This window comes from Anomalospiza imberbis, chromosome 5, assembly GCF_031753505.1.
Source record: "Anomalospiza imberbis isolate Cuckoo-Finch-1a 21T00152 chromosome 5, ASM3175350v1, whole genome shotgun sequence".
NCBI classification, from domain to species: Eukaryota; Metazoa; Chordata; class Aves; order Passeriformes; family Viduidae; genus Anomalospiza; species Anomalospiza imberbis.
The window spans coordinates 1,071,970-1,097,467 of record NC_089685.1 but is presented as its reverse complement, the minus strand read 5'-3'; the positions used below and the strand labels follow the sequence as shown (position 1 = coordinate 1,097,467).

The window sequence follows — 25,498 nt, the reverse complement described above, 5'->3', positions numbered from 1 at the left end:
TCACCGTTTTTCCTGTCGCCGTTCCGAGGCCGGAGGCCGGGCCGGGGGGCGTCGGGCTCCTGCTCGTGGAGGATTTGGGTGGAAATCCAGGGGAAAAAAGGCAGGTGCGAGCTCGCTACTCCTGTTCTGTGTATGGCACTGGTAGAATTCACTGTGCAACCCCGCGGTCAGTGAATTACCATAGGGCCATAAACAGAGCAGAGAAAGACCCGCGAGCCCCGCGGGGCCGTCGCCGACGCCGCCTGGCCCGTTTTGGCACTAGCACATTTTTGCTTTGATTTGTAGCTTTTGAGCAATTATGTGTAGTGCCAATATGGGAGAGGGCGGACAGAGCAGCGCCGGGGCCGGGGCCGGAGCCGGAGGAGCGTCGGGGTTTCGGTGGGGGGATGCTGGGATGGGGTGGTGAAAACCCCTCTGGAATTGCTGGGCTGGGGGGGACGTGTCTGTCACACGCACGCCGTGGTGACATTGAGGTGGTGTCCACCCCAGCCTGGTGTCCCAGCCCAGGTGGGGACACCTCGGCCAGGCCATTCCTCATGGTGGCCGCCAGGAGCAGGATGGACCCCACACCCCTTGTCCCCTGCTGGCCACGGCGGTGGCGACTCCCCGGGGTCGAGCCGAGCGTCCCCACGGGGGATCTGGAGCCGCGCGTGGGGTTTTCTGGCCGGATGGGTGAAGTCGTATATTTTTCCTATTTTTTGCAGCTTTCCAGGCCCGGCGCCGCGGCCGCGTGTCCCTCGTTGTCCCCAGGCTGGGCCTGGCTGCCCCCGGGGCTGCCTTTGGCAATGGTAGAACTCACACTGGTGCGGTAGCAGGATCCGGTGGTTCTAGACTTGCCAACTACGGCCCCGGGGCACCGCCGCGGACACGAGCCCCCGGCGTCCCCCTGGCACCCCCCAGACCCCCGGGGCTCTGCTGCCGGGCTGGGAGGGCCCCGTGGGGTCCGGGAAGGGCCCTGCTCCATCCGGTGTGGATTTGGGAGGACGCTGTGGGTGTCCTGCGCACGTGGTGTGGGGGGGATGGCGATGCTGAGCCGCCCCCCGGCCCGAGAGGGGGGTTCTGGCATCCCAGCCCATCTCCATGGCAGGGGGAAAGCCGGGATCTGCGGGATGCCGGTCATTGGGGCAGCGTGGCCACGCGTCCCCGCGTGACTCCGGGTGTCAAGGGCTGATCCGGCCCCGCGGTCCGGGCAGGGCCCTGCGGGGATGGGATTAGGCCACCAGCCCCTGCCCCAGCCCCGGATCCAGCCCCCGCTCCCAGATCCGGCCCCTGCTCCTGGATCCGACCCCTGCTCCCAGATCTGACCCCACGCCAGCCCCGTGTGGGGAGGAAACTGAGGCACGGATGAAGCAGCTGGCGGTGGCAGCTGCCACATGTCCCCTGCCTGTCCCCAGTGCAGGAGCAGGGATGGTGCCAGCTTTTAGGAGACAGGGAATATGACGGGAGGGGCAGCTCTGGGCTGTGCTGGGGGTGGGGGGCTGTGCACGCCCCCTTCCCCCCACAGCCCGGGCTCGGGGTGGCCGGGATGCGCTGGGATATGTAGGGCAGTGCTGGGTGATTACGGAGCTTTCGGCATAAGCCCGCGGAGATTGGATCACGCTGGATTAGGCTGCACGCTCCAATCATCCTCCCCGTGCCGGGGGGCAGGGAGGGACGGACAGACGGACGGATGGGGGTCCCCACTGCCCTGCTGGGGCAGGTGGGGGCTGTGGGGGCACAGGTGTCCGTGTGTCTGTCTGGTCGTTCATCCGTCTGCTCATCCAGGTAACAAACACGCAGCGTCTGTCCATCCCTGCAGCCACGTCCATTGGCTGTACGGACACCCATCCCCTGTCTGTCTGTCTGTCTGTCTGTCCAGGCATGGAATTATCCATCCATCCATCCTCCTGCCTTTCCTTCCATCCATCCCTCATCCGTCCATCCATCCATCCATCATCCATCCATCCATCATCCATCCATCCTCCTGCCTTTCCTTCCATCCATCCCTCATCTGTCCATCCATCCATCCATCCATCCATTCTCCTGCCTTTCCTTCCATCCATCATCCCTCCATCCATCCATCCATCCATCCATCATCCATCCATCATCCATCCATCCATCCATCCATCCATTCATCCATTCATCCATCCATCCATCCATTCATCCATTCATCCATCCATCCATCCATTCATCCATCCCTCCATCCATCCATCATCCCTCCATCCATCCATCCATCATCCATCCATCATCCATCCATCCATCATCCATCCATCCATCCATCCATCATTCCTCCCTCCATCCCTCCATCCATCATCCATCCATCCATCCATCCACTTGTCCATCTGTCCGTCCCCTGACCCATCTCCCAGTCTGTCCCTCCCTCCTCCCTCCCCCAGTGGATTTAACCCCTCCCTCACTCTGCAGCGGGGCCCTGCCCTGCCGGGGGGAGGATTTGGGGGGGTCAGGGGTGGAGCAACCCCAGCCCCACCCCCTGACCACACCCACAGGAGCTCCACCCCTCCCCAGAGGCTCCACCCCAAAGTGTGGCGGTGCCCACCAGGACCAGCATTCCCTGGGATCAGCTCCCTATGGGGGAGCGCCCCAAGACCCCCCCTCCATCCTGGCCCTTCCCAGCTGAGCATCCGCCTGCATTTCTGGGGTCAAATCCTGCAATTTGGGGCCACCTTTTGCAGTTCAGGGCCCTCCCTGGGCACAGCAGTGCTGGGACGGGGACGGATAGAGGCAGAAAATCCACACAAAGACCCCCCCCAAAATGCCTGGGGGACCCCCCTGTAACACCCAGGCTGGGGGAGGGAACGGGTCCAGCCCCAGCAGTCTGTCCCAGTGCGGGGTGGAGGTTGCTGGTGCTCGGGGGCTGCAGGAGCCGCCCCAGCAGGAGGCCCCAACCTGCTTATTAAAGGCCGATTAACGAAGATTAAAACCTGCCAGCAGCGTCTGCCAGGCCCAGCCGCCTGCCCCGGCCCTGCTGCCGGACCCGGCGCCCCTTCGGGGCACCCCAGCCCTGCCATGGGATGTCCTGGGGTCCCCAGAGGTCCCCAAACCCCCGTGTCACCCTCTCAGCACCTCAGCTGGCCGAGGGATTTGCTCCAGCTGGCGGGAATACCTTGGAGCTTCCGCAGGTGCGCCAGGGGAGCAGCCCCATTGCTCCTTTCCTCCCTCTCTTTGTCCTTCCAGCTTTTCCTGCTCTTCCTCTCACCCCCGGCTACCAGGAGCCCCCGCAGGATTCCCTGGATCCAGCAACCATCCTTCAATAAAGCTGCCGAAACCCATCCCTGCGTTTCCCGGCTCCTCCTTGGGTTTGCATCCCAAAAAAATCATCGGCCCTGGGGGTGAGAAGGGGCTGAAAATGGAGGAATTCACCCCAAAATGCAGCTCAGCCCCTGGGTGGGAGCATGGGGGGACGCTCCAGCACCCCCACGGTTGATGCTGGAAGATGAAAAATGAGATAAATTGCACCAAAAAAAAGGATTAAACCCCAAAACCATCCTGGTGATGCTCAGCTTCTCCTGTCCAGCCCCAGCATGGGAGGGGGGAGGGACCAAACCCCAAAACACCCACCAGGAAGGAAGGGATGGCAAATATTCCCAAAAGTCCCCCCAGATCCCCCAAAACAGGAGAGTTGGACACCCGGGTAGACACATTTGTAACAATTTATTGAATGAGGCAATAATAGACACTGGGAAAACAAGGAGGGGGGGTCCATGCTCTGCAATTTGCCTGGTTTTTGTCTTTTTTTTTTTTTTGGGGGGGTGGGGACTAAAATAATCTCATTTCATCGCCAAAGAAACACTGACTTGGAAAGCCACCGACATCTTCACAACAACGTTAAAAAAATAATCATTAGAAAAGGAAAAAAAAAAAAAAAAACCAAAAACTTCATAAACTGGAGAACCAGGACTGTTTCTATGAAAGATCTCCCTCCCCTCGGAAAAAGGACCGAAGAACTGTATACAAAGAACACTTGATAACTTTGTTTTTGTGGTTTGTTTTTGTTTTGTTTTTTTTTCCCCATATAAAACAAGTAAATACAAGAATCTGAAAACTTCCTCGAAGGCAGAGCGAGACGTGGAGAACTTGGAAATCATAATTAAAAAAAAAAAACAACAAACCCAAAATAACCCCAAAAATTAAATCCCATGGGAAGTGCTTGTGGGGACGGGAGGGGTTTGGTTGGGCACGAGGGTTTGGCCCATGGGGATGCTGAGTAAAATCTGCCCCCCAAAAACACCCCACCCCACCCCACCCCACCCCAAAGGCTTTTTTGAACCCTCCTGGGAAGGATTTTGGGGTTAAAACCGTGCTGGGAGAGGCACAGGGCAGGACCAGGATGGGGCAGAGGGTTGGGGTGAAGAGGGGCCCCCAAAGGGAAGGGTCTCGCTCGCGTCCCCCCTTCAGGCAAAGCTGTTCCTGTAGGAATTGCAGGAGGAGAGGTCGGGGGCGGCAGCAGGGAACGGGATGAGCCCGAGGCAGCTCCTTATTGAGGGAAATCCCGGGAATGTGGTGGGAAAGAAAAAGGGGGGGCACAACCAGAGCCCCTTTAGAGGCGCTTCCTTTCCGGTCTAGAGCCACGAAACCGGGAAATAATAATAATAACAACAACAACAACAACAATAATAATAATAATAAAGAAAAAAAGAAACAACCCCAAGGATCTAAAATGGCAGGTACGAGAGCAGAGAAGTAGGAACAGGTCTCCAGTGTGCACCAAGGGGAGCCGAGCGGGGCGCGGATCCTCCGGCAGGCTCCTGGAAGAGCATCATCCCTTCGGGAGGTCTCCACCCCCCTGCAGTCACACATGCATTTTATTTTTTTTTTTAATTTTTTTTTTTTTTTCTTCCCAGGAGAGGAGTCTTTTTTTCCCCCCCCAACCTTTTTTTTTTTTTTCCTTTTGTGGTTTGTTGGTTTTTTTGCCGTTTTTTGTTTGTTTGTTTGTTTGTTTGTTTTTCCGGGGCGGGTTTTTTTGGAATATAAAAGTCCATATTAAAATCTTTGATACCTAATTTGCTGTCGAGGTCGGTGCTGGCTGAGGGTGTCCGTGCTGGCCCCCAGCCTCCTCCTGCCTGATCCCACATGGGGGAAAACGGGGCATAAAGGGTTGCTTTATTTTTATTTTCTTTTCAACCTCCTCAGAATCAAAAGTCCCGTCACAATTTGGCTTCTCGTTCCTCCGAGAGCAGAGTGGCGCTAGAAAAATGCACTTTACACACATCCTCTGCCAGGATTTGTTTGGTGGTTTTTTTTGTTTTTTTTTTTTTTTTCTATTTTTCTCGATTTAAAAAAAAAAAAAAAAGAGGAAAAAAAAAAGAAAAAAGAAAAAAAGGTCAACAAAACCTTTCGTTTCCAAAGCTGGGAGACTCAAATGCCACCTGATTGCATCTCTGGAGAGGCGTAAAAAAAAATGAAGTGGAGGAGAATGGCCACGATGCCGCTGCTCCGTCACTGATCCAAGGTCACCACCTCCACCGCCTGCCCGTCCATGGTGACGGCAGTGTCCGCTATCCTCGTGGTCACCGGCGCCATCGCCACCTGCACGGGGCCGTTGCCTTGGGCCAGGCTGGTCACCACGGTCTGGTACATGCTCACGGGGATCTGCACGAGCCCTGCGGGGACACAAGGGACAGCGGTGGCATCGGGAGGGAGCGGTGCCGCGGGCGGGGCCCAGGGGTGTGGGGGCTGCGTGGTGCCGGTGGTTCCTTGGGGGGGTTGGAGCTCTTGCAGCTGGAGGAGGGTCCTCAACTCTGTGAGGACCTGGAGCTGCTGGAGCGAATCCAGAGGAGGCCCCCGAGCTGCTCCAGGGCTGGAGCCCCTCAGATCCCGGGGATCCAGCCTGGGAGAGCTGGGAATGTTCCCCTGGAGAGGAGAAAGCTCCACCGAGAGCTTCCAGCACATTCCAGGAGAGCTGCAGAGGGACTGGGGACAAGGCCTGCAGGGACAGGACACAGGGAATGGCTCCCACTGCCAGAGGGCAGCGATGGATGGGATCTTGGGAATTAGGAATTCCTGGCTGGGCTGGGATTGCCAGAGCAGCTGGGGCTGCCCCTGGATCCCTGTGAGTGCCCAAGGTTGGACGGGGTTTGGAGCAGCCTGGGACAGTGGAAGGTGTCCTTGCCCATGGTCTGGGTTAGTACTGGATGATCCTTAAATTTTCTTCCCACCCAGACCATTCCATGATTCTATCCATGAAAACCAGCAATCAGGAAGGACAGTGGCCCCACCCAGCTGTGTCCAGGCTGGATGAATGATCCATGCCTTGGTGGCCTCGCTGAGCTGGATCTGCCCTCCGTGAAGCCAACGGGATGGGAGCAGGGATGGGATGGGGTTCAGATGGGTGGCAGCACCTTGGAGCCCACACCCCGGGGCTGTGCGGCTCCAGGGGGGGAATAAGGATGAGGAGGAAAGAAATAACACAATTTCTGGAGGAGGAACCCAACCCAGCCATGTCTTTGGGTGGTACAGCAGGGACCTGCTCAGCCGAACCCATCAGGCCGAGTTTTCCTGGAGGCAGGGATTGCTCCCACCCACCCCACAGCCCATCAGGGATCACTCACTGACGAGGACCACGCTCCCCACATGTGTTTTCCATTTGATATGCCCAGAATTGGGAACTGTGGGGCTGAGGAAGGGATAAATTTGGCTTCTCCCATCCCCTGTAACTCTGCAGGTCACCCAAACACCTCCCCACCGGTGGCACGTGAGAGGATCCCATTGCTGTGCATCCATGAACCCCATTACAACCCCTCTCCAACACAATTCCCTTCCTCCTGCTCCCTTCTCCATCCCAGCCAGGTCCTTCTGCCCTCACAGGGAAAGGGCAGTGTGGGACCAACAAGCCCTGGCCAAGCCAAACCTGCTCCTGGCACTGGCCCCAGGCTCTCTCTCACACGTGTATTGTGACACAGAAAACAGAGAAAGGAAAGCAATCCCCCTTTCTCAGCCCCTCCCCAGTCATGGATGGGTCCAGCAAAGTAGAAACAGCTTTTCCCAAGGCTGGCCCAGCTGCAGGAACGGATCAGATTCCTCCAGGCTGAGGATGGAGCTGGCAAAGGTTTGGGCTGGCAGGAAAATGCCGCAGCGCCAAAGGCGAGTCCTGGTGAGCCAGGAAACGCCAACCAAGGTGACAACAAAACCACGAGGCCCCTGAGGGTCATTGCGATGGGAACGGCGGAAAGAGGTGCAAAAAACAGCAAGGAGCACTGGGCAGAGCTGGCCAGGGGAGGGGAATGGCAAATCCTGCAGGCTGGGAGGAGAAACTCCATCGTTCTACTCCGGTGTTAGCCCTGTGCCCACCTCTACCTTTGGCTTGGCCAAGGGGGGTTTGGACAACCGAGATAATTTAGACATTTCAGAAACCACCCACACCTCTGCTGGGGGAAAAACCAGCTTTTTGAGGTCAACAAATCCTTCCAGCAGCAGCATGGGATGGATGGCCAGCCCTGCCAGGACACCAGGTTCCTGAGCGAGGCTTTCCCAAAAAAGCAGCGCAATCCCTTTGGGCTGAGGAGCCGGGAGCAGAGCTCTGCCCCGCCAAGGGCACTGGTTTGATAACGGGGGCGGCTCCGTGTCCTCGGATAACTCTTTGTACAGACAGGAAAGCTTAGGAGTTAATCGTGCTGACCAGGTGGGTGACCCCGGCGCTCCTCCAGCATCCCTCCCCTCGGGGTCCCAAAGCGCTCCGCGGGCTGGGAAGTTTCCTGATCCCCCAGCCTGAGGGGTTGTGGCCACGTTCCCCAGGCCCAACCGAGGAATTGGTTCCCTGGCTGGTTGTTCAGCACCGGCCGCCACGAAAGGCACAGAGTCAGGAGGAGGTTCCCAGCTCCCAGGGCGCTCTCGGGTCAGTGGGAATTTCAGGCAAATGAGAAAACAGAGCTCAGGCTCAGCCCTGCTGAAGAAAATCTCCGAGCAGACCCCTCGGGGGAACACAGCACATCCCAGTTTAAGCAAGAGCTGGAGCTCTGGCCTGGGATGCACCTCAAATCCCCGCTCCAGACCAACAAGCCAACTAAGCCCTTTGGGTTACTTGGGTTGTTAACCCAGAGGAGATCAAACGACACATGGACAACCCAAGGAGCAGAGCCACCACCGCCCCCGTGGGCCACGCGACGCTCAAGCCACGATCCCTCCGTGCTGTCCAAACGTGCCAAAACCCGGCGCTGGCGAGCCCTGAGCACCCAAGGGGAGTATGTGGGAAGGGTGAGTTAATTCAGACGGGGCTTGGCCAAGCCTGGCCACCTCTGGGAGCGCGGGGAAGTCTCCGTGAGAGACGGCGCGGCGCAGATCCCGTTCTGCATGGGATTAACGTAAATCGCCTCAGCAGATGACGTGGCGGCCCTTCCTGCCAGGGGTGGTGACAAACCAAAGGAGGAGAGGGCTGGAAAGTCTGCTGTGCATTAGAGCAGAGCTGATCGCCCTTGGGAGAGAGACGATTAAACCACTGAGATGCTGTAATCAGGTCTGGGATTGGCCCCGCGCTGCATCTGCTCAGACCTGCACCCTGATTAGCCCTAATCTAGCTGGCATATGTTAATCTAAAGCATGGATTTCAGACCCTTTCAATTGTATTAAAAACAGGAAATCCATTAGACAAAAAAAAAAAAAAAAAAAAAAAAAACAACAAAAAAACCCGACCAGCCCCAAACCAACTTCTCGAGTCTTTGGAAAATACATTTCTGCAAAGAAAGTGGAGCGGGGCCAGGGAGCGCTGTGAGGAACGGGGCAGGCAGGGAAATGGGATCCCATTGGAACCTGTGGCTGCTCAGACCAGCTCCTGCCTGGCAGGGACAACAGCAGAGGTGATGGATCACACACAGAACAGCACAAACCGTGGCCACGGACTCCCAGGAAGATGCAACCAGGCTGTGCCTTTGCTTCCCCGCCGTGAAGCCACCCAAAAAGCCCCTCCTGTCCTCGGCAGGGGTGAGGAGCCAGCTCCAGGCAGGGGGCACAAGGGAGGCAGCTGGGACAGCACCAGCTCCTGCCACATCCCAGAGAAAGACGTTTTTAGTGGGAGATCAGCTGGATTTGGGATGAAGGAGGGTCCGGCATGGCCAGTGACATCATGGAGAGAATGGGTAGGACAAGAGGGTGGCCAAGGGAGGAGAAGACCCATGGCCTTCGGGGGATGAAAAATGAAATGTGTGCCCTCGGTGGGCAGCACAACAAAGGAGCACTGGGCATGCTTTGGTCTGCCTTTCCAGGTGTAAATACATCAAGGCTGATGCAGGTTAAGTAGGGAATAATAATATTTTCTTATTGTCTTTCCCCCAGTAAGACATGAGCAGCATAGAAACCTGCACTTAGGAGGTGGAAAAATTCCAGACGACAGCTAAATATAAGATTGGTGAGGCAAAGTCTCCATCACTGGAGGTGTTTTAGAGGAAGTAAGACTGAGGCTGGCTCAGGAAAGGGGCTGGGCCTACAGAATCCTGGAGCAAAAACCATTTCTGTCCTCACCAACTGCACTTTTGGACACCACCTGGAGTGTTACTGCCAACACTGCTCAGCACAAACATTAAAATGTCCCGCAGTTGATTTTTATTAGATGTTTCCTTTGACTGGGAACTTGGTTTGCGAAGATTTCAAAAAAATATCCTCTTGACCACCTCCCTTCTGGGGAACTGACTTGAAAGGCCTTCAAGAGGTGGAGGAGGGGGACAACCAGTGGGCACGAGGGTGTATTTTTGGGGAGATAAACCAGCTTCTAACAAGGTCCAGCCACAGCAGCTGAAACAAGAGCTCTCAAAGTCAGGGGTTACCCTGACAAATCCTGAAGTGCCAAACTAAACGTGTCTCCTAAGGCATGAGGTGCTGATGTGACACCATGGAAGGGATTTCACCCAAAGCCAGCCTCAGAAATAAAACATTTCAGGAATCCCACCACACTCGGCAGTGACAGAGGAGCAGGAGACATCTCTCGACACGGACACTTGGTTTAAGATAAGATGAACTGAAAGCTCAGCCCTCCATCTTATACCACCTCAACTGCAAGAGCATCCATGATTAACTCTAACTGACATCTTCTAGGATAACTGGAAGAATTTTTCCCATCAGAAATGGCTCAGTGCCCCATCTCTGGAAGTGTCCAAGGCCAGACTGGACGGGGCTTGGGGCAGCCTGGAATAGTGGGAGGTGTGGCTGGAACAGGATGATCTTTGGTCCCTTGCAACCCAAGCTGGTCTGGATTCTGTGGTATTGACAAACCACAAAACCCCCAAGCTTTTGGGTTTCTCAGAACCCAAAGCTCTGAGAACTTTCCAGGCTCACAAGTCACAGCTCTTCCCTACAGAACCTCTGTGCCAGCCAGGTCAAAACATGAAGGTTTCTCCACCAAATTATCTGCAAAAAGATGCAGTCCTCATTCAAGATCCTCCATCATCTGTCTTTTCAGGAGCTACTCTGGTCAAAACCTCAATAAAGAACAATTTAATGAGGCACCTGAAGCTTTGATATCAAAGTTGAATCAATTAAGTTTCATCATAGCCCTGACTTTTCCTTAGAGCAGAAGATAAAATGCAGGAGATGAGATCCAACATTCCCATCCACAGCTGCACGGGATGCAGCCCTGGAGTCAGTGCCTCCTTTCCTGCATCCACCACACCTCCATGGTCACATCTCATCTCTAAGGCTGTCCCTGGGGGTCACCTGCCTGCTTAACATTGTCAGTGACTCGTTTTTTCCTGAGCTTTTCAAGGAATGCCTGGACGTGGCACTCAGGGCTCTGGGCTGGGGCACAGAGTGGGGATCAGGCACAGCTGGGACTTGATGACCTTGGAGATCTTCTCCAACCTAACTGAGCCAGAGAGGGATTATTTGGTTCCTCTGGATCTGCTGCAGGGAGTTTTCCTTCTCTGCTCACTCAGGGCAGCAGGAGTTGCTGTCTCAGTGACCCATAAAGCCACTGGCTGATCCAGGACCTCCTGCCCAACACCATTGGAATGGGACTGGTTAGGAGGGAACACCACATTTGCACAGCTCAATCTTCTCCCACCTACTCAGCTTCAGCAGAATGTTGATATTTTGCAACAAGGTGTCGTTTTAGATAAAATCCAAACACCCAAACTTGAGGTTTATCTCCAAATCTCGGTCAGGGACCAACCTTCCTTCCCTAGCTGGGAGCACCAGCATCTTTGGGACATTCCTGGTTTCTTCCACCCTGTGAGGAGGGAAGGGCCACGGCCTAGCCAAGACCTGAAACATCTTTGGCTTGATCTCCCTTATTTCCTCCAGAACTTTTGTGGGGACTTTGAGTCTTTGGGGTTTGTTTTGGATGTTTAGGGAGTTTCTAGACTTCTTTTAAGGTTGAGGCACTTTGAGACAAAAACCACAGGGCTGGAACTCCTGATTTACAGGAATCATCTTCTCCTCTGGAACCTCAGCACTTCCATGGAAAGAGGAAAATCCCAGTGAGCCAACCTGATGCCCAGACTCTTCCCTGGCACAGCAAAGACCCACAGTCTGCAGCAGTGGTGACAAACGTGTCCTTCACCAGTGACACCAGTGCCATGGACCTCTGTCTTTGCAGCAAGGACAGTCCCAGAAGGAAAAAAAAACAACTTGAAACAATGTTTAACATGGAAAACAATCTGAAATCCCAGGTTTTCTGTTTTTTGATGGAAAACCTCCCAAGAAACGGGTGCTTGGGAAAAGCAGAACAGCACTTTGGTGGCCTGGGGGTGGATTAGCCCCACACCTTTTGCTTTGTCTTACCTGAGGCCATCTGTCCCCTCCTCTCCCCTTCATGGGGCGAATTTAGAGCTGGAGAACAGGCCCTGGGCATCACCTGAGGCAGAATTAAGCTGTCCCTGCTTAAGCTCAGTCCTCACCTAGACCTGCCCCTCCAGTGCTGGGTCTCCAGGGCGTGGCACCTTAAACTGGAGTCGATTTGCCACTTAGGAGAGGTGACAAACACAGGGAGTGTGTCTGCCTGTGGGAAGGAAGGTTTTTCCTGGGCTCCAGGGCTGGAAGCTTAGAGATAACCTGTCTAAGCCTCCGTGATGAGCTGGCTTTGGCGTGGACACACCTGAGAAGATTAGGAGTCTATCGTGGTCAATCATCTCTACACGAAACACAGATAAAAATAGAGAAAGTCCAAACCCCAAAGGTCTGCTCCAGCTGGGCGATGCTTTCCCCACGATCTGCTGGGTGTTGATACAAAACACGGGGCAGACAGGGGCTAACTGTGCCAAGCTTCTCAGGAAGCGGGGAGAGGAAACACCTCAGAATAAATCAGAGCCTGTTCCTCTTCTCAGGAATTGGGTGTTAAACCCATGAATGAGATTCTGAACAATCACCTAAAATGGATGCCCAGTAGGTTTTTCCATAAATACTTTGCTGGCTGCCCTGTTATGCTTTTAACATCCCCAGGGGCTCTCCCAGAGGAAGAGATGGATTCTTATCCTGCTTTTTTTAACAGCTTTTAGTGTCCTGTATTTTCCACAGGTTTTTATTAATGGCTACTGTGTGAAGCATGGCAGGGCACCACCTAAAATTACAAAACCATTTTATTACCTGAGTGATATCACCACATCCCAAAGGCATGTCAACCCCAAATGGTGTCCAGGCACGAAAAACAGACACAGCCCCTTTAACCCCGAGAAACACCAAGAGGGACCTAAAGGTCCAAGTGCAAAACCAGCTAAATCCCAGCATTCCAAACTACCACCACAAAAATCCACTCACCTGATGAACCCTCTGGCATGTTCCACTTGCAACATGAATAGTCTGCTGCTAGGATGCCTGACAATGAAATGCAGGTGTAAAAGGAGAAATACTACAGCTGGAGAGAGGGATTTAGTGGGGTGATTAATGTATTCATAGGAAATAAATCCTTTGGTTTACTGGGTGAGTGCAAAAATTCAGTGCCCACATAGGAGTAGCACCCCAATATTAGGCAGAGCAACTAAAATATTTCTAATTCCATACAGAACATTGAGTGTGTAAGTGGGAGGTAAAGTGGGAGGTAAGAATAAGGCACTGCCAGATATTCTACCAACATTTAGATGTTTAACTGGCCCAGAGAGGCCCAATGAGGAAAGTCTGCAACGAAGCAGTGAAAACCATCACGGAGAAGCTCAGGCCACCTCCAACAAAGCTCTCCACAACTCCCGCCGTGAGAGACAAACGAGGAGCAGAAATGGCTGCCAAAGTGGAATTTCTACATATCCCAGGAGCACGAGGCTGGGAAGTTCGTGAAATCCAGGCACTCCTTGGGGCCTGGGAGGAGCTCCATGTGATTGTAAGGCTCTGAGGGCCTGGCTGGTTTCAGCGGGGCCGGTGCCGACAGATCACATGCGAGCACGGACGCGGGCACATCCTACGGAGCGTTGAGCACATGGAGACATAAAGCAGCCATTGTGCTGGCAGAAAGGCAATCTGTAACCAGATAGGCCCTGGCTCCATCTAAAAGCCATTTTCCCAGCATTTTTGCTGATTTGCTCCCCAGGAGCCTTCCTGCCACAACAGGGTGCACATTCATGGCCAACCGGCGGGTCCAACGCCACGGGTTCTCCCCCCGTGCCCCATCAGTGCCTCTGTGCCAGGGAATTCCGTGCTCTTAACCCAACAGAGGCGGCATGAGCCCCCCAGCAGAGCCTTTGGAGGAGGAGAATTCCTTGGGAAGGCATTTAAAGCTTTACCTTGATATGGAAAGCTGCAGCTGTGGCGATCTGCTGGAGCCTCACCTCGCACTAGGTCCTGCCCAGCTACCAGGAGGTAAGTTTGGCTTTTTTTCCTCAGGGGAAAAGGGGCTGGAAATGCACCTGATGGCTCCTTTTTTCCCTTCTCCTCAAAGCACAGCCTCCAAACCCAGCTAGAAAAGCATCCCTGCTCCAAACCAGCACGTCCCCTCCTGCAGCAGTGTGTCCACAGCCTGTCCTTTATAGGACAAGGGACACGTTCAGCACAGTTTCCCCCCAGGTAGGACCTGGCCCATCCTCAACGAGGTAAGCAATAAATCACAGCGAAAACATGGCTCAGCTGTGGAACTTTTCCAGTAAAGAGCAAGTTTTTACAGTCCACATTCCTCCTTTTTTTGTACACCACCGTCTCACGCTGCCCGGCAGGTGAGATGGGTTCCCACCTCGCTCTCCTGACAGTATTTATCCTTGGAATGCTGCTGCCTCTGGCAGATTCCTCCCTTTTAAACTCTGCACATCTGGTGCTAAAAACACAAAGTTTGGGCTCTGGCCTGGCAACTGAAGGCACAGAACTTTTGCATCCCAACCATCCAGGCCTGGGGGTTTGGAAGTGTCCTTTGCACACCAAGAGAAAGCAACGATGGGTGCAGGGAGAGGGATGAGTTTGTTTTCCCAAAAAGGAGATTTCCAACTGTTTTGTCCCTGTGGGTCTCACCCTGGATGTGCAAAGTGGAGATTTGTGGCGCATGGACCCGCACAGACAGAATTTGTCAGGAGAATCAAGCAGCGCAAGAGCCTGTCCTGTCCGTTCCCGGGCAGACAGAACAGGTTGGAAAATGAGAGAGGTGTGATGGTGGTGGCTGGAGAATTAATTCTGGTTTTTATTTGCTGGGATGATTCATGCCCAAATTCCCACTGCTCTGGCTCAGATGGGAGGCCCACAGGTGAGGAAGCACATCTCCAACAGCAGCAAACACACAGAATACCTAAAACCCGGCCGAGCCCAGGTCTTAAATTTTCTGCTGGACTTCAAACCTCTTAATATGTAATTCCTATTTGGAAGTGAAACTCAAAGGGGTTTTTTGAGAGAACACACCAGGAACCTCTGAGAAGGCCATCATAACTCATCCATGGGTCAGAGCAATGGGAAATAACAGGGACCAAACTCACTGCTGGCTCTGATCGAACAGAAACCCCCCTGGCTGCTGATCCCTGCGACTTCAAAGGAGCTGAACATCCCCTGTTTATGCCAGCAATAAAATTCCACTTCCATTAGCTCCATGTCCACCACTTAAACGCAGCAGTCCCAATTTACACACCAATTAGAGCTCCCCTAATGCTTGGGAGTACAAAGCTTTGGGGTTTTTGGTTTTTTTTTCCCCCGATGGGAAGAGGTGGAAGGGAAGAGATCAGGCGGCTCAGGGGAATAGCAGAGAGCCTTTCACTGCGAGGGCTGGGGCTCAAATCTGTCCTAGGCCAGAGGAACAGATGGTCCCTCCCGAGGGCTGGGCTGTGGCTTACATGAAATAAGGGATTGTCTCAGGCCACTGGTGGACAATTTATTGCAGCCACAAACATCCTGCTGGTGGTTTCTGCTCGAGAAACCCAGGGATTCCATGGCTACGAAGCAACTGCTGCCTACCTGATCCCAGGCACCTCATTCCTGCAGGGAACTGAGGGGAATTGCTGCCTGTGAGGTGCAGGAACCTGAATCTCAGGCTAAAACCACCTGCTTTAGCTGTCATCAGCTCCTTGGACTTGTCAGCACCAGCACACAGCCACTGAACTTCCCCTGGGAGGTTTGGGAGGTTAAAATCATGGGGAAAATGGAGATGGGGAAGTTCAGGGAGCTGTGGTAACAAGGGGGCAAACCCACAGGGAAAGGAAGTTTGCTACAATCTGTGAGCTGGGGATGGGAATCATAAACCCATGATTAATTTCAAACCAATTCCAAGCTCCCTCAGCCTGTATCTTCTCCAGGGCAGAACTGAACTTCCCATGGGCAGATGGCAAAAAGGCCAGTGAGTATCCCAGGAGCAGAAGAGGGTCCACATGAGCCATCAGAAAGTGTTACCCAGAGAGAGGAATTTGTATAACTGTGAGGGAATAAATTATGCCAAAAGATATGGAGGGTGGGAGGCAGAAGTCAAATTCAGGCTTAAAAATGTCACTCATGGTTTTGGAAAATATTCAGAGGAAACCACTTGAGGAGAAATGGCTTTTAAAAAATTCCTGGAACCTGTTCTGCAGCTCCACGAGGGCTCCCAGGAGGAATCCTGGAAGTGAGGGCTCCTGACCTGGCTTTTCAGGGATGCCTCCAGAGACATCCAGTGGGGATGGGCTTGTGCAGCCTCTGCCAGCCTCCTGCCCCGGCGTGCAGAGCAGGGAAAATAGGGCGATTCCCTGGAATCCTCCTGCACAGCTGTTTAGCCGCTGCGGATTACTGCTGTCACATGAGCTGCTTTACAGCAAAGCCAAGCTGTCTCCATGAGCTGAGAAGGTCACTGGGAGACAGGGCCCTGCAGGGACAGACACATCGCCCTCCTCTGCCACTGCCGCTGCCTTCCCAGAGGGACACCAGGCTGTGGGAAAAGCGTTCCCGATGGTCAGAGGGCAAGGGAAGGTGGTTTTACCTCCTCCCCTCTGCTCAGCTGGACGCCACGTCGCAGGAGGGACAGCCCACTGCTGAGCCACTGCTGTCCATTGACAGGCTCCAAGCAAAGTGCTGGAAGCTGGAAGAGTCCTTATGGTGACAAATTGGCCTTCTCTTCCTTGGGTGCTCACCAATGTTTGGGACAAAGCCACCCGATGGTCACCAGCCAAGGGCCACCAAGGTGCAGCTGCATCTCTTCAGGCTCTTGTGCAACCTGCTGATGCCTCAAATAACACCCCAGTTAATCCCAGAGCAGGAAATGTCCTCCTCAACCCCAAATCCAACGGCTGAGCATCAAGGAAGAGGAAAGCGTTTCACCTGGGAAAGCAGAAATCTGAAAGTTCAGTGCAGCCACTTGGGGAAATTCATTAAAACCTCCCATCTTCCTCGGTCTGCCAGGGCAGGGCTGGTGCACAAGGAAAACCTTTCTGCTCACAGGCTCAGGGGCTGCAGGACAGGGCTCTTAACTATGCCCCAGAGGCATAAGACAGATGGGGCTGCGCTTTTAGGCTTTAAAATCAGACCCTGCTCCGGCGATCCAATGAGGAGGATAAATCCAGGCACCCAGTGATCCTCTGGATGTGCTCGGGGAAAAAGCAATAGAGGAACCTGGGAGGTCAGAGCCTGCTAAGGAAGCAGCTGAGGCTCTCAGAAAAGAGGGGCTGAGCAGTTTTCAAGGCAAAGAAAGCCAACAGCCTCCTGGAGTTTGGAGAAGTCCATCCAGGAAGTGGGAAACGCACATTGCAAAGAGGAGCAGGGAGAGAGGGAGAACAGAAACCACAAGTGGCCCGCAGGGAGGAAACTTTGGTGTAAAACAAAGGGCCACGAGCTTGGTAAATGAAGAGCCAGCAAACCTCAGTGCAGGGAGCAGCCCCAAGTTGCAGGCAGGGCATTTCTCCTTCCCCGGGGCTGCCCGGCGAGGGGGGAGAGCTCACAAAGCCCATCTCATTTCCTAAGATGCCTCCCGAAGCAGGGACAGCTTGCTGGGATTTCAGCCAGCTTCCCATTTGGATCAGATTGCACCCTGCACCCACTGCCAGCCATTAAGGGCCCGCAGCTCACAGAGTGCCCTCGGGTCAGACGAGCCTCCATCCATCCCCAGCAGCGACATTTTCAGCTCTGCAGTGGAGAGGGAGGCCTGACCCAGCCCAGCCCGGAGCCACCAGGGCACCTGCCAGGGATGGCAGGAGCTGCGCCCTGCTGTCACCGACCAGCGGATTGCAGCAGGTTCTGCCATGGGGCGCAGGGGGATCAGGGAGCCCCTCTCCATCTGCCCAGGGTAATCACAGGTAATTAATTCCTTGGGTGGTGCAAGGGGCAGGAGTGGCACGGCACAGGAGGGAACAGCAGTGACCTCCCCAGCCTTGCCCGTGGTGCAGCACTGTCCCTTCCCACCACGGCTGGGGATGAGGCAGGAGGCCTTGCAAGCCAAAATCTGCCAAAATCTGCACTGGGAGATGCTGCAGCTGCTCCACAGCTGTGGGGAGCACTGCCCATCCTCAGCCCTGGGGTCAGCTAGGATCAGCTGAAGGAACTGCCCTGAACTCCAGGCACAAATTTAGCTCTGCTCTGGGCAGCAGCTCACAAGGAGGGAGAGCTGGGACCCCTCCTTGGGGTTTCCTGGAGGAGCAGGATGAGCAGAGATGGTGCCAGCAGCACAAAACTGCCCTGGGATGTTCTGCTGTTAAGCTGGAAGATCTGCCAGCGATGGGCTCAAAAAGCTGAGGCGAGGCTGCCACATGCTTCAGATAGTTTGGAATGAGTTGTTACTACAGGGAGAATCCAGCACACAGGAATTTTATCCTGGGGAAAGGAGCAGCAAAGCAGAGCTGGTCTCGATGTTGGCTTCATCTTCATCCACCCAGCTCCACACTGGTGGGTTTGAATGTTCAGCTCCACACCCTGCACGGATGTGTCCAGCAGAAATGGCACAAAGCTTCTTTCCCCAGGCTGGTGGTGCCCTCCAGGAGCACCACAACCCTGTCTGGAGCCCCTGAAGAAGCTCTGCTGGTCAAGCTCTGCCAAGCCTCTGATCCGGGTTAGGTTAAGCGTGGAGGAGGAGGAGAAGACCTGGAAAAAGGACTCAGCAGCATCTCTGATGGGTCAGGAGAGATGCAGGGCTGGGCAGAGCTGGATTTCTGCCCCCACCTGTGCCCTTCTCCCAAGGGTTATAAATAAAACAGCACCAGACTGGAGAGGTGCAGCTTGTCAGGAGAGCAATTCCCTATCCTGGAGCCAAAATGCCAATCCCAGAGGGTGGCACTGCTGAGATCTGCTTGCAGACACCCTTCAAAAACACCTCCATCCTTTCCATCCCCATTCCTGGACTGGAAACAGTGGCAAACAAGGAAATGTTTGTCTGTCCAGCTCTGTGCTTCCAGATGTATTTAGGAGAAGATGCCAACTCTACTGGCTGCCATCCCTTTCCTGCCCGGATTCAACGACATCTCTTTTAGACAGGAGCTTGTCCAAGGATTAAAATTCCCATCTATTGCAGACACCCCAAAAAATTTGCTGTGACCACAGAGCCATGGGCCCTGACAGCCCCAGACACCCAGAGGGGACCAGGAAAGCTCAGGGCGTGGCTCTAAAAGCCAAGTTGTTGGGGATTTTGACACAATAAAAGGAAAAAAACCCTGGGATTTAATGTGAATGTTGGTGGTGGTAAAGTCAAATGAAAAGTCACTAAGAGATCACAGAACCATGGAAGGGGTTGGGTGGGAAGGGACCTTTCAAGGTCAGCCAGTGCCACCCCTGCCGTGGCAGGGACACCTTCCACTGTCCCAGGGGCTCCAAGCTCTGCCCAACCTGGCCTTGGGCATTCCAGGGATCCAGGGGCAGCCCCAGCTGCTCTGGCAATTCCAGCCCAGCCAGGAATTCCCAATTCCCAAGATCCCATCCATCCCTGCCCTCTGGCAGTGGGAGCCATTCCCTGTGTCCTGTCCCTGCAGGCCTTGTCCCCAGTCCCTCTGCAGCTCTCCTGGAGCCCCTTCAGGCCTGGCAGGGGCTCTGAGCTCTCCCTGGAGCTTTGGTTTCTTGAAGACAGAGAAAAGCAGGATGCAGGGAATACAAATACATCCCTTTACCTGCCAAAAGGCCTCTTTTCAGCACCCATCCTGCACTGAGCAGCTCCTTCTGAAGCCACCTGAATTCCTGAGGGGCTGTGAGATAAAAGTGCTGAAGCCTGGAAAAATATCATACAAATCCACCACACAAACAGGCTTCAAATCCATCCCAAACCCACAAGGAATGCCAGTCAAGCATCACATTCAGAGTGTTCCCAGCCAGACGGACTAATTCCTGGTTTTGGGATGAAGAGTCACCATGCAAATTGTGGGATTTAACAAAAAACAACTGGGATCCATCAAATATGAAACTTCCCAACACGACAACTGAGAAGACAGAGTCAGATCACCTGAATTTTCCAAGGGAAATTCAGGATCAGCCAAAAGAACTTCAGCTTCCTGTTAGCATGGCAAAGATGGGAACTGCTTTAGGTAGTCAGACCTGCTTTAAATTCTTGCACCAGCCAACAGGCAGCTCCTCTTTCAAAATTTATGGCTAAAGAAGAAATCCTGCCCAGCCTGGAGTCGCTAGCAGTCCTGCTCCCTTCCCTCTTGCAGCCCAGAACAAAAGGGAACATATTGCAACTATGCTGAGAGAGAGGAGGGCTGCTGTCTATTGCTTTAAATGTAATGTTAATGCCCTGTAATCAGCTTTAATTTTTAAACAGACCCAGCCCTCCTGTCCATTTCCCCTAATTCAGGACACGTGGAAGGTAAATGGCCTGTGCTTAAACCAGGCCAGCCTGGGCTGTGACAGCTGGGGAGCCTGTAAGGCTCAACTGCCTGATCACAGCAATGGATGTCAAAACTCACCAGGGGAGGGGAAACGGGGAGGGCAGGGGAGGTGCTGGAGATGCCGTGAGGTCAGGGAGAAGCCAGGAGACAAGGCACAGCTCATTTAGGGTGTGCGAGCTCCCCAGGAAAAGGGAGTGGGAGAAATGATGGAAGGGATGGAACTGTCCAAGTAAAGGCCTCGGAGGTGGCTCCCTGCCCCAGGGAAGGGGTTCCCTTTTGGGATGCTGGGAACTCTGGCATGGACATGCTGAGCAAGAACGGCTGCTGGCTTTCAGGGACAACATCAGGAGCTGAGTCACTCCTGGGGCCTCCGCAGGGCGCTGGCCTCCTCCCTCTGTGCTCTCAAAGAGCAGCCTGGAGACTTCATGTGAGACTTGGATACAGAACAGGGGCACAAAACCACCTTGGGAGGCTCCTTGTGCTCCTCAGGCACACGTTGTGAAGAGGAGAGAGGCCTTGGAACATCCCAAGTGCTCATCATATCAAAATATCCCCAAGAATCACGGAATGGTTTGGGCTGGAAGGGATCTTAAAGATCCAGCTCCAATCCCCTGCCCCTATGGCAGGGACACCTCCCACTGTCCCAGGCTGCTCCAAGCCCTGTCCAACCTGGCTCTGGACATTCCAGGGATCCAGGGGCAGTCACAGCTCCTCTGGGCAACCTGTGCCAGGGGCTCCTCCACCCTCCCAGCCTGGAATTCCTTTCCAAGATCCCATCTGACCGTGCCCTCTGACAGTGGGAAGCCATTCCTGTAAGCCTCACTCCTCTAAGTCCCCATTCCACACCGGAGGGCTGCTGTAAGGTCTCCCTGGAGCCTTCTCTTCTCCAGGCTAAATAAAGACAATAAAATGAGGTTTTTCTACCCCAAAAGGCCAGAGTGTCCCCAGCAATGACCATTCTGTGTTCCCATCAAGGAAGCCCGAAGGAACCCACCTCCAGCCCCTGCTGGGTTGTGCAGGGCTGGTTCCACCCCGCACCTGGAGCGGGACCCGGGGAAGCTCCGGCCACGGATGTGGGACAGGAGGGACTATTTTTAACCGCGGTTGGTGGGCAGACAAATCCTAATCGTCAGCGGCAGCCGCCTCACCAGCGGGGCCAGGATGTCAGAGCAAAGCCGGCCGGTGGCCGTGCCAGCCCCGCGTCACAGGGACAGCGGGATTAGCGCCGGCAATCAGCCAGGACCCGCAAACGCCGCGGGGCGGCTTCGAAGGGCAGGGCAAGGTGTGCCCGGGCGGGCAAACAGCACCTCTTTGGGGGCTGGGGGTGTTTTTGGCTCTCCTCGTGCTGGCAATGAGCTGGGCGCTGGCATCGGAGCTGTGGTTGGTGCCCCAAAATGCCAGCAGGGAATTTCTGGCCACACCCCGCAGAGAGCCAGAGGCTGACAAAAGTGTTGGTTTTCCCAGCTTTTCTAGAGATGGGGCAACTGAGAGGTGTTTGAAGAGATTTTATTCTGTTCTCAGTTGTGATGAATAGTGAGGCACAAGAGATGTACAACTCAATGCTATTCCATCGGAAGCTAACCTATTTTTTGGTTACAATTCTTTGTAAATGTTTTCCAGCCTATTAGCTTTTGCCACACAATGCTCCTATTACTTCTAATACTGATCACTTAGTGTTACCCCATCTCGATAAAAACTAAAAAAACCAACCACAGGGAACGGGGGAAGGCACAGGATGCAGTCAGGATCCCCCTCTCTACAGGGCACACGCAGGGGAGTGAGTGTCCTTGGAATCATGGAATCATGAAGGTGGGAAAACACTTCCCAGACCGAGTCCAACCATTCCCAGCACTGCTGAGGCCACCACAGCCCCACGTCCCCAAGTGCCACATGCACGGGGCTTTGAAATCCCCCCAGGGATGGGCACTCCACAACTGCCCTGGGCAGCTGTGCCGGGGCTGCACAGCCCTTTCCAGGAGGGAATTCCCCAAAATCCCCCTGAGGCTCCCCTGGCCCAGCCTGAGGCCGTTCCCTCTCCTCCTGTCCCTGTTCCCTGGAGCACAGCCCGACCCCATGTCCCCAAGTGCCACATCCACACAGCTTTGAAATCCCCCAGGGATGGGGACTCCACCCCTGCCCTGTTCCAATGCCTGACAGGAGAGGAATTTCAGTGCCTTTCAGGGAGGAATTTTTTTTCCTAATATCCTAAACCTCCCTGATGCAATCTGAGGCCTTTTCCTCCGGTCCTGTAGCTTGTTCCCTGGGAGAAGAGACCCCGACCCGACACAGATTAAGCTCCTTTTAACTGAGGCTTATGCCAAGATATTTCACTCAGAGCCCAACAGCTCCATTGCTGATAATTATGCACTGATAGCCAGCAATTTGTCCTCTAGGAAACACCTCTCCCTGCTCCTGGAGCTGCTCAGCAAATGCAGGAATTCACTCTTCTGCTCTCCTGGCTGGCTGCCACTGGCTTCTCTTCTACCCTCTCATTTGAAACACACCTGCAAAACTGATTTTCCTCACCTTTCCTTCAGATTGGGATGAAATCCTACCTGTTTCAGGGTAAACCTTCATAAAAAAATTCTGTTCCCACCAGGGAGGCCCTACAAAAAGCTTCACTCTTTCCTTCCTGTCCTCCTGGATGCAAACATGCTGATCTGCACTTTGCCAAGCTGCTAGCGACTCATTTGGCTCCGTCTTCCCTAAAAAGGAGATCCAACAGGAAAAACATAAAATACTCCTTTTTAAAGAGTGTCATTTGCAGCCCCTGAACCTCCCCCCCACTAAATTTATAAATATTTTTTCTCATGTGAAAAAGCCACCAGCTCCCAGTTGCACCTCCCTATCCCAAGGAATCCCAGAGCAAGGACAGGGATCCCAAACCTGTGCCGGCTTTTCCTGTCTGTGTTCCTGCCCTCTGGGAGACACACACAGCACAGGGAACAGGATCCCAATCCTGCCTTTCCCTCCTGGATGTGTTTTCATCTGCCAGCAGCTGGGTGGGACTGGCAGGTAGAGAGCTCCAGGCCCGGAGCTGCCAGAGGAGCGTTCCCATTTCCCATCTGCAAGGCCCAGGGTGGGGACAGCTTCCCACCTGTTGACTTTGTGTGGGAAGCTCGCCCAGAACCAAAGCTTTTCCAGCATTTAAACCTCTTCCCACACGGAAATCACCACCTGGAGCAGCAGTTCTGTGTGGCACCGTCACCCCAAACGCCACTGAGGCTCCTTTATCCCATGCATGTTGGAGTCCTGGATGCTGAGAATTTTAAACTTTCTGTGCTGAAGGGCACAGAGCCACAAGAAAATACTGTGTTTGACCTGAGGCCGTGGAGAAAGCTTCCAAAGTTGATTGATAGCACTGAGATTACGGGCGTGTAGTTTGATTAGAAGAGTGTGATATCACAGGGTGGAAAACTTAAGAGTTTAAGGTTTTAGAATATAACAATATATATGGGGCAAGATAGAAGTTTCAGGGCAGTGGCTAGCTGTTCTTCACCTTCTTCTTCATAAGTTTAAGTAGCATTTTGTAATTAGATAAAAAAGCCTGCACTGCGGACTTCGAGTGATTAGTTATTAAGTTAAAAGTGAAAAGAATTTAGGTGTCATTTTTTAATTGGATAATTTAGTCTTAAAAGACCTTACACAAAAAGATAGTGGGCCATTTTGTAGCTTGTTAGTAGAATGCTGTAGAACTCACCACTTGTAATAGAAATAAGAAATAATAAACACCTAATTCTGAACACAAAATATCATCTTGAGAGCTCTGATCCCAGCCTTGAGAGAAGCAGAAAAAAGAAGCCAAAAATCAACAGCGCTGATGCCTCCTTCCGGGGCTTGTGAAAGCAGGGAGCTCTCTAATCCCCCCTGCCCACGTCAGACCCTAATGCTCCTCACAGATCCTGGCTCAGCTCAGCCCTGGACACAGCCCCCTCCGCTTGTATGGAGAGCAGGGATTGGATTTTTGGGATGCAGAGGGGCAGGATTCGGTGTGGGCTCCTCTCAGTTTCCCCCTCTGTGCTCCCAGGAGCATCTCCAGCAGCATGGGGAGGAGATCCAGCAGGAAAATCTGCTCTGGGGACAGGAAAAGAGCAGCCAAGGGGGACAAGCAGGATCCATTGGATCTCTGGCTGTGAAATGAATTCCCTGGTTATGGCTTGATCCCACATCCTCCACAGCTTCTTCCTTCCCAGCTCTTCCCACGGCGCCTCATTCCACGCCCTGGTTTGAATCCCAGCTGGAGCTGGAGCTCCACTCCTCTCACCTTCCACAAGAAGCCCGGATTCGTGCTGCCCCATGGCTGTTAAAGCCTCCCTGGGCAGGGAGCTGCTCTGCCCCTCCCGGGCAGCCCTGCGCAGGCACGGCCCCGCCAGGAGCCTCATCAATATTTCAGGATGCAGCCGGGAAGCCCTGGCAGCTCTCAGGGCCCCACGGATCAATGGCAAACAAAAGGCTGCGGGAGGAGGATGCTCCAGCACCGCTCCTTCCAACGCTCACCGAGCTCCTCTCGCTCCAAAAGCAGCTCCAGGGCACAGAATTCTCCTCAGCAGAGCATTTCCCAGCATTTTCAGAGACTGGTGCTGCCACACTCCCCTCCACTTGCTCTCCATATTCCTCTGTTCAATACCAACCACTTAGGAACAAAACCATCTGAGCCTCCAAGTGTGGGGTCACCAGTTCCTGCATCCCCACTCGGAGCAGATGCTCCTGAGGAGCAGGAAAACCATAATGCACTTAGCTGGTTTGACACTGCATGGGAGCAGGAGATCTTGTTTCCTTCAGCTGGGAATGGAACAGATCACAAGATTATCCGCAGTCCTTTCGCAGTGCCGCCACACTCCTGGGCTCTCTGCAAGATATCCAGCCCTAGATTCCAACATTTCCATGAAAATTCAGAGGTCTCCTCTTTTTAGCCATCTCACTTGTCTTGTATTGTTATTATTATTCAGATAATTCCAGAGAAGGGATGGAAAAATGCCACAGTGAGAGAGAAACAAAAAAATGGACTAAAAGAGAGTAATTACACTTAATGGCTAAAATCAGGAATGAAACACCTTGCCTGACCTCCAGACATTTTCATAGAAATCATGGAATGGTTTGGGTTGGAAGTGAGTTAAAGATCATCTCATTCCTGCCATGGGGACACCTTCCACTATCCCAGGTTGTTCCAAACCTGGCCTTGGATGCTGCCAGGGATGGGGAGGTGTCAAACTATCTCCTTTACCTTTTCAGTAAGATGGAGATAAAAATTCTATCCTATCCTTCCAGATAGGTTTTTTTCTCCTCAGAAAAGTCCTGCAGAAGGACCAGAGCATTCCCAGAGAGAAGCATTTATTGGGAATATCAGCAAATTAAGACCTTGCAAGCAACAGCGAGAAGGGGGAATTTGCTGGTGAGGACCATTCTGGCTCTGG

At 53.7% G+C, this 25,498-nt stretch overlaps 1 protein-coding gene and 1 long non-coding RNA gene across 4 annotated transcripts in view; both read right to left on the bottom strand.

The window, feature by feature from the left end:
* Positions 1-5,099: 5,099 nt before the first annotated feature.
* NRF1 (nuclear respiratory factor 1) overlaps positions 5,100-25,498 on the bottom strand; it is a 60,440-nt gene continuing 40,041 nt past the window's right edge. For 2 of the 3 annotated variants that reach the window (XM_068189324.1, XM_068189325.1), the window contains exons 11-12: positions 22,640-22,789; positions 5,100-5,600 (exon numbers count right to left, since the gene is read on the bottom strand). In XM_068189324.1, coding sequence (XP_068045425.1) covers positions 5,437-5,600; positions 22,640-22,789 — 314 coding nt within the window. In that variant the 3' untranslated portion in view covers positions 5,100-5,436. The remainder of the gene's footprint in view (positions 5,601-22,639; positions 22,790-25,498) is intronic. The other variant, XM_068189326.1, reaches the window with a different exon arrangement.
* LOC137473564 (uncharacterized) lies at positions 11,283-22,633 on the bottom strand. Its single transcript, XR_010998870.1, has 2 exons — positions 12,676-22,633; positions 11,283-12,478 (listed from the first exon to the last, which is right to left on the bottom strand). It is a non-coding gene; the product is annotated as an uncharacterized lncRNA (long non-coding RNA).